The 9068-nt window shown below is 35.1% G+C and overlaps 1 protein-coding gene across 1 annotated transcript; it reads right to left on the bottom strand.

Annotated features, from left to right (window-relative positions):
* Positions 1 to 4163: 4163 nt before the first annotated feature.
* On the bottom strand, positions 4164 to 6113 carry LOC110022037 (probable indole-3-pyruvate monooxygenase YUCCA9). The gene is made up of 3 exons (XM_020720814.1): positions 5376 to 6113; positions 4595 to 4966; positions 4164 to 4495 (listed from the first exon to the last, which is right to left on the bottom strand). Exons 1-3 carry the CDS (start codon positions 6024 to 6026, stop codon positions 4271 to 4273), a joined length of 1248 nt encoding a protein of 415 aa, XP_020576473.1. The 5' UTR covers positions 6027 to 6113; the 3' UTR covers positions 4164 to 4270.
* Positions 6114 to 9068: the final 2955 nt, after the last annotated feature.

The raw sequence follows: 9068 nt of genomic DNA, 5'->3' as shown, positions 1-9068 counted from the left end.
ATAGTGACTATAGTACGTATCAATATTATAATTTGTTTATCTTATCAATTATTTGTGAATCTTATAGCATGCCTACTCTGATATAAACCTACAAGGGCCCTCATCCTGAATTGAACGCCAACAAACATGTGATTATGATAGTCGTAAATTTTTGGGCCGTTTACTTATATACAATCACCTAATTCCTATGTATTTACATATGTAACACGTGACTTTGTTTTTTATATCTATAATTATACCACAAAAATCTTTCATATGAAGAAATATCAGCATTTTTTCTTTTAAAATTAGGTATGTAAATACATAGGAATTAGCTGGTACATATATAAATTTTCCTAAATTTTTGAAAGATTTTGCCTAGCACATTTTGAGTGTTAGAGGCTTTCCAAATCCAAAAAAAATGTTAAGCCCTTTGTGGGGGAGGGGGGGGCTTAGCGTGGTAGCTGGGTAATTTGTTCTTATTTCTCTCCGTGTTATTTTTTATCAACATCCTTTGCAGTTACAATCCATACTCTACCTTTTAGAACAGATAAAGTCATAGGAATCTAGATTTTCACTCCTTTGACCTTAGGTCTACAGAACCACTTGAAATGACACAACACACGAGTTATTGATGAAGTGATTCTTCGCCAAGTTAGGTCAATTACTTTCACGGTTTAGGAGACATAGTCTGGGAGGATATGGAACCCCGACTAAGTTATCTCCACATGTTTAAAATTTTCCCCAACCTACATTATGACTTATCGCTTTCTGGCATTTTTATTTCTTTTAATTTGTCTTTGTGGGCGCGTGTCTTAAGCCCTCTCAGCTAAGAGGCAACTACCCACTAGGTTATAATAATTCACTGTCCGACTGGTGGCCTAGTTTTTCTCTGACAGCTAGAGATTTTTCTTATAGGAAACATAAAAAATCTCTTAAACTACCTACATTCAGGGCTATTTTCTTGGAAACAAATCATCTTTTATCCTAAATTTTTCTAGGTATCCCTTAAATTATAATTGACCACTATGGTACATCATCATGAGAAGTCGCTTTGAACCAATAAACAGACTAAATTTGATTTTGTCTTCTGATTAAGATACAAGGGTCTTCATATAAGGCCTTCATTGTAAAATTTCTCTGGTCGAGTATGATTTGAATTTTTTTTGGACAGTTTTTCTCTGATTTATGCTACAAAAATTGCTTTGTATGAATATCTTCGTATATGAACTTTTTGTTTGACTTTTTCAATGTTTCCCATTGTTGTCTTTTCCTTTCTTGTCCACTCTTTATGGGTAGAAACCTTTTGAAAAAGAAGGTTTGAAATTCATATATGGAGCAAAGTTTCCCCACCAAAAAAAAAAAAAAAACACAAATACTAATCATATACAATCAATTGATCATTACGTCTAAGCCTATTCTTTGTGAGGAGCATTACAATGTAGTTTACCGGATTATCGAGTAGCTACTTGTGTGGAATAAAAGTTGAATGCTTGTAATTTGGGAGGACAAATGAAGTTTTCAGCTATATTGAGTTAGAAATAGTTGGAGATTTTGATTTGAGTAGATCATTTATAGGGTATGTGTTTATTGTTTATAGCTGAACCATTTGTTAGAAGACTACATTGATTGCATTGACATTATTTAATAACTAAAATTGAATAAATGAAATTACTAAAACTTGTTAAAAATTTATTTTATTGAAAAATTATTTGAAGGATTATGAAAACTTAAATATTATCACAATAATATGTAATAATATGAGTGCTATTTGTTTCACCAAAGATTAGATATTTTATAATAGAACCAAACACAATTATTTTTGTTATCACTTCATTATTAAAGTTAATGCTCATATCACTTTGAGCAAAATAAGTACTTATGATAGACTTATCGATTTGATGACTAAGAAACTCATATTCCCAAATTTTGAAAATTGCTTAGACTTGGTTGATATTCATTACTGATCCTGAAAAAGTTTGTGAAAGATATTTGCAGAAGGTTTAAGTTTTTTTTCTTTACATTTTTATTTTGAGAATTCATTTTAAATGCAGAGATTGTTAATTGTGATTAGAGTTGTAAATGAACCAATGCACTTGATGAATGACTCAAACTTAACTTGATTAACATTCAATCATATTTATTTAAACTAATAAATAAACTAATAAATAAACAAATTGAAAATTTTTTTCTTATACTCAATAGTTAAATTAATGAAATTTAAACATAATACAACTCATTTATTAATGCTCATGAACATTGTCATTTCTTGTTCAACAAATAATATATTCAATGCTCTTTAATTATATGATATATTATTCAAATAAAATATGATTAATTAGAACTTATTTATCTATATTTTAAGAATAACATATAGATTATAATTTAATATCAATATTTATATAGGTTTAATGCAATTTTTAATTATTTATTTATTTCAATGGACTAATTTATTTGAAAAATTATTTATGTTTTTTAATTGCTTGAAATTTTTCTTACAATCTATATATATTTTTTATTTACATAATATAAACTAATTAGATGTTAATTTAAAATTTATTTAATTTTTTATTTATTTAGATCATTAAAATTATTTGTTAATAGCTTTATATAAAAAATCAAGTACTAATTCATTTTTTTTTGCTTATTCACTACCTTTATATGCAAAGTCAAGGACAAATTAAATTATTAATTTTATATGAAAAATCATGTAATTATTCTAAATTTTAGCTTGTTCAACTAATATAAACAAAGCCAAATACAATCATCTATAATCATTAAAATAAATTAAGCAAGCACAATATGAATATATATGTGAAAGTTTGACTCAAATTCATACTAAACATGAATAACCTATTATTCGACCAACCCGAGTCCAATCCATGATACAAACAACTTGACTCAGCTTGATTATAATCATGTATATATATAAACTGGCACTACAAAGACATGCACCCGCACATGTTTAATTTTGTGGGTATCCTGTTATTTGAGCCATCACACTAATTCTCTACTACTAATTACTACTACTACTCTTAAATGGACTGAATTTTCTTCTACTCCCCCCATGTTTATCCTAATCTTTTCATATAAATGTGATGTAGAAAATCAAGCTAGAAGACAAATGAAGTAAAATCCTTCCCGGTGTCACTTCTGCTTCAGTAACTTTAATTGACAAGAGCTTAAAATATTATATTCTCAAGGATTTCTTTGGTAGAAATTCACCCAAACGATAAGATACAAAAGTGTTGGATTTATGAATTTACTAAATCCAGTTTTACCGTTGATTCATCCTGAATCCCACTTTAACTAACTATTACGAAAACACAAGGTAAAATGGTAATATAAAAAACTAAATTTCAAGACATTATCTCCCAGTATCTCAGAATTGACCGTTGTCAGTTTTTCCCTTGGACCGATGTAGTCTGTGGCAGGCTGTAGATGAGGGTTAACTCAGAAATCCAATCCACGTCGCAACCTAATTCTGGATGCTAAAACTGAGCCAAAAAATGTAGACTGAAACGTGGTCCCTCTGCCACTGAGGTGCTTACATAACACTTACAATTCTGACAAGTCAAGCCCCTTCAACGAAAAGAAGAAAAAAACAATCCAAAATAAACCTTCTTTATGGTTACTCCTGCTGCGAATTCAGAAGCATTTATATAGTTTTTACATTTTAGGTAAGTGTTCTTAAAAGCTAATGATTAAATGGGCCAACCACATGTGGTTGGGTCTTTCTAGTTCTTGTGGTGGGGGATCCTCTATGCTGCAACTTGGATTTTTATCACCCAAACGCAATAAGTATAGAAGCTTTATCTCCCTGTCAGAATAATTGATAAAGATTTCAGCATCTCATATGGCACTATCATGCTCCCCTTTACCCTTTTACATTCAATTCCCTGACAAAAAATAATTGTGTGCCCAGTCTGCAAACTAGATTTAACCACTTTTGTCACATAAAATCTCTGTTGATTCCAGCTTACTTTATATGAATTAAGGAAGCAGAGCAGTCCTTAGATTCCAGTCTTCAGAAAAAGCTGGAGAAAGAGGAACGGTAGCAAGTACTGAAACGTTAGCACTAATGACTATAGTATACTACAGAAACTACACTTTTGTTTCATTGAATTGAATTGCAATCGTTTCAACATTCAAAAGTGAATTTTCAAAAACATCAAAATTGGCTCCTTTTGAGTGAGGACTCTATGTTTAAATTTACAGTCACACAAATCAGTTTCTTAGCAAAAGAATCATGGTTCAGGGAGGAAATTAGTCAGTATGAGAAATCAGAAGCTTAAGACTGTGAGATGGATCTCCGATAGCATGATCCTTGCATCTTCTGCTGCCCAGTTTCCTCTTTCCACACTTTGCCAATTTCTTCTGCAACTCTAACTGCATCAAAAGATGCACCTGAGATCCCCCTCTTTGTGAAGCCAACAGCATAGAGCCCAGATTCCCCTCTCCAGCTGTTGGGAAACGGGTTCTTTGGGAAACCACCGTTTGAGAAGAAATCAGTCCCCTGCAATTGTTTTATCCCGAAACAGTTCAGTTTAGTACTTCTAATTATGAGCGAAGCACGAAAAGAGTTAATTTTTTTTTTTTTATCTAGAAAATTTACCTGCAGCCATGAAGGAACATTGCTACTGTATCCAGTGGCCAATATAACTGAGTCGACATCGAGTATTCGGTCATCAACAAGCTGTGCTTTTCCAGGCAGGAACCTTCTCACTCCAGGAACAACCTTTATTTCGCCTGACTTGATCTTTTCAAGTGCACCAATATCCAAAACTGGCGTTTTTCCGCGAGTGTTTTTGAGCTCCAAGGGACCTGTAGATGGCCTCTTCAAGCCATACTTCTCAACGTTACCAAGCACCAGACATGAGATGATCAACACTATTCTGTCAACCAGCCACAGAGGCAACCATTTCATCAAACAAACCGCCACCTCAAATATGGATTTCCCAAATACTTCTCTTGGCAAAACATGAACCTGCACAAAATCAACAAGCAGGTTGACTCTTTCAGAAAAAAAACTCGTATTGCTGAGAAAAAAAAAATACTTATTTTGGTGTATAAGATGGTTCATCATTAGCTATAACAATTTCTTCCTGAATTGCAAGACAGACATTATTTTGTGCAAAGAACAATTAATAAAGTCAAAAAATAATAAATTGTCTGATCAATGGCAAGCTAATGAATATATGCCTTGTATCTTAAATTAAAATTATATAAAGATCTTAAATGCCACGCCTTGCGTTATTTTTTTGAGCTGTTCATGTATTTTTCTCACCAACAATATGCACAACACGCAGCACAAGTCTTAATACTTCACGAACTAATTTAGAAAAAAAAACATTTATTTTAATTTAAGAAAACCACAAGAATCAACTGATTCTCACCGAGTCACGAACCACTATTGACGGGAATGCATTATGGTCACAGAGATCTAGAGAAACCTCCATGCCGGAATTCCCACATCCAACAACAAGCACACGTTTCCCAGCATACTCCTTCCCAGACTTGTAATCACACACGTGCGAAACTCCATCACCAAACTCCAAAATCCCTTCTATGGCCGGAATCACCTTCTCTGCATTCTCGCCGGAGGACGCCACCAACCACCGCCCCATATACTCCACCTCACCATGCGCACACGCGGTTCTCACGCGCCACAAACCACAAGTCTCATCATACCTAGCTGACGTCACTTCTTCATTAAACCTCGGACAGATATCGAAGTAGCGGGCGTAGGACTCCAAGTAGTCGATGAATTGCTTCTTGTTGGGGTACTTTGGGTAGTGTTTGGGGAAGGGGAAGCGTGGGAGCTCGCAAAACTTTCTTGGGAGGTGGAGGTTCAAGCGGTCGTAGGTGCGGCGTTGCCATAAGGAGGCAATGCAGTCGTCGCGTTCGAGGATGACAAAGGGGACTCCTTTGTGTTTGAGGCAGGCGGCGGTTGCGAGGCCTGATGGCCCGGCGCCGACGATGATGGGTCCGTTTACCCAAACGCATCGAATGGGTAGGAAGTGGGAGTTGGTGGGGGATTGAGGCATGATGAAGGTGGAGTTTTTGAAGGGGTTTGGGAGCGAGTGTGAAGGAGAGGTTGAGAGAGAGAAGGGATTGCTTTGCTTGCGTCACAGTTGCAGTTTGGGTTTGGGAGCGAGTGTGAAGGAGAGGTTGAGAGGGAGAGAGAAGGGATTGCCTTGCTTGCGTCACAGTTGCAGTAGTTGCAGTTTGCGGTTGCAGAAGGATGGGAGGGTGGAGGGGAGAGTTAAATAGGGGGGTGGGTCTTCCATGTGGTGTTGTGGGAGTTGGTGCGTCGGGTCCTCCCTCAAATGATTTACTTTGCGCCACCTCTCCGAAGCAATTTACGATCTGTATGGGGGCACCTACGGCTCTTTGCAGTTGCTGGAGAAAGTTATTTAGGGTATATTTGGGAGAATTACTGTTTGTTCGAATGAGTTGTTTATTTAAAAATATTGGCCACGACCCACATCCACGTTTAGTGTTTTTCATATAAGCTGCTGAAACTCAAATCTCTGAACAGTTTGAAAATGTCGTCGCAGCGGATGATTTGCTCCAAATGGAGCTCTAAAAAACAGCGATAATTTTATAAAAGTTTTTTTTTTGAAAAAGTTAGATCGTAGCTTTCTAATAGCCACCTTTGATAGCCAGGTACAGTGAGAAAATATAACTTTTAACTACAACTTTTTTAGAATGCAGACGAAATACAATTTTACAAAATGGAAAAAATTGTGATGCAGCATCATACCGCCATCGCACCGCGGCTCCAGACGCACTCTATTTCGAATGACTTTAGATGAGCATGATGTTTAAATTTGTGAATATAAATGTGCTCTTTCATTGGAATGGTAAACTAATTTTTTTTTCTTCAAAAAAAAAAAAACAAAAAACCAATATGAAATTCACAACTTAAAAAAATACATATTATATTTATACACATAAATAAAATATTTAGAGTAATTATAAAGTATAGGGCATCAGTCAATTACAAAAATATTGTTTGTTGATCATTAGTTTTTAGACTAGAAACTAGTTGCCAATGATCACTAAATTGAAACATTTACTCTTATTTGAAATGAGAAATAAGAAACGACTAGAAATAAAATTTTTGATCAATCTTGAAACTCATCTGACACTCACTCACAAGTCCACAACCAATAATTTGTCGGTGCAGTTTTTAGGCTCTCGATATACTCCCCCTCACTTGCCTTCTCATCCTTTTCATTTTTCATCAATCATTTCTGTGGAAGCCCCTATTTCTCAAACAATGTGGTTGTACCTCCTAACAAGTTTCATTGTCCTCAGCTCAATGTCTCCAACTACCACACCTCTTCTCAAGGAATTTGGTTAACTTCAGAAGTTTTAAATCTCTCTCTCTCTCTCTCTCTCTCTCTCTCTCTCTCTCTCTCTCTCTCTCTCTCTCTCTCTCTCTCTCTCTCTCTCTCTCTCTCTCTCTCTCTCTCTCTCTCTCTCTCTCTCTCTCGTGCAACTGATGAAGTCATTCATCGATAAACTTGTTTTGGAGAACTTATCTAAAGTGTCAATTTATCTCAGGTACGGCATTTATGAGAAATAGTAACCAAATGAAGACGTTAACGAGATTATGTTAATTAAAGTATCCACACTATAAGAAGACAATAAAGATAGAATATATATCTCTTTGGATTCAGGAGGTCATGATTACATTGTTAAAAACTTTTAACTACGAACTAACCTATCTTCAAATCTGGGGGACCAATACATAAAGGGGGATCAATCCCCTAAAATTGTGCAGGAGTTATCTTCGATTGAATCCCATCTCAATTATCAGGAGCGGTATTCTCAAATATATATATACCCAAGAAAGGAGTTAGAAAGAAGGATGAGAACCTGTATCCTTCTTTCTAACTCCTTTCTTGGGTATATATATATTTGAGAATACCGCTCCTGATAATTGAGATGGGATTCAATCGAAGATAACTCCTGCACAATTTTAGGGGATTGATCCCCCTTTATGTATTGGTCCCCCAGATATATATATATATATAATCTGATGGTATTTGAGAATACCGCTCCGCAAAGGCCACTCAAATGTTTCATAAATACATTTACAAAATAATTATTTTTGTATTACTAAATTTTAATGTGAATTATGACCAACATAATTAAGACTCATCACAAGCTACTATTAAATCGACATTAACATGCCCTTGCCCTCGTCAATCATTGACAACTTTGATGATGATTACTACTAGAAAAGTCTTAAATCATAGCTTTGAAGATATGACAATTGCTCAAATATGCTATGATGAACGCATTAGTGACATTGAATTAGCATTTTAATGAATGGATTCAATAGAAATTTGTATTATATCTTTTTTTTTTTTATGTTTAGATATGACTTGCAATCATGCATGGATGTACTGCCGTTTAGATAGCCATAGTCATTTAACAAATTGTTTTTTTAGTGATGTGATGACTTTATCAATTTTTTTTTTCTCATGAAGCGAAAGTATATCATTAAAATAAAATTAAATCTATCGTTATAAGAAAAAATCCACTAAAAAATTAATCAATATGTTATATCCAAAGTGTTGAGAAAAGTAGGGCGAATAAAAACAGTAACGACACAAATTCAGAAGAACACAGAGATTTAACGAGGTTCGACAAAGATGCCTACGTCCTTTCAATAATCAGAAAAGGAGTTACAGAATTCAAGGATACTTCCTGGGGTTACTAACAGACCTATTTATAACCCCTAGGAGTAAATCTAGGCACAATATATAATTACAACATTACCCCTGTACCATACCGCGTGGCTTTGCCCCCGCACCCCAACCCACGTAACTTCCCAATTTGGACAGATTCTTCCGCTCCGCTCCGCTCTGCTCCGCTTCGATCCAGCGTCTGTCCCGATATGGTATATGAGCCATACCATAACAAATCTCCACCTTGGCGAATATCCAGCCCCTTAGGAGAAAAAATACATGGGAGTTACACCTGCACCACCGTGGGTTGGGCCACCATGCTTCTTTAGCAACTGCAAACATTCAACAAGTCCAAGCAATGCAAGAACTTGTTGATAGTAACTG

Source organism: Phalaenopsis equestris, unplaced genomic scaffold (assembly GCF_001263595.1).
Source record: "Phalaenopsis equestris unplaced genomic scaffold, ASM126359v1 Scaffold000164, whole genome shotgun sequence".
Classification (NCBI taxonomy): domain Eukaryota; kingdom Viridiplantae; phylum Streptophyta; class Magnoliopsida; order Asparagales; family Orchidaceae; genus Phalaenopsis; species Phalaenopsis equestris.
Note: the sequence above shows the minus strand (reverse complement) of the source record. Positions and strands in the feature narration are given on the sequence as shown.

Bases quoted from the DNA above. Each gene is read 5' to 3' on its own strand.
- LOC110022037 (XM_020720814.1), bottom strand. From the start codon at position 6,026: ATGCCTCAATCCCCCACCAACTCCCACTTCCTACCCATTCGATGCGTT. The intron at 4,967-5,375 runs GTGAGAATCAGT...GATTTTGTGCAG, and splicing joins CAATAGTGGTTCGTGACTCG to GTTCATGTTTTGCCAAGAGA. The intron at 4,496-4,594 runs GTAAATTTTCTA...AAACAATTGCAG, and splicing joins ATGTTCCTTCATGGCTGCAG to GGGACTGATTTCTTCTCAAA.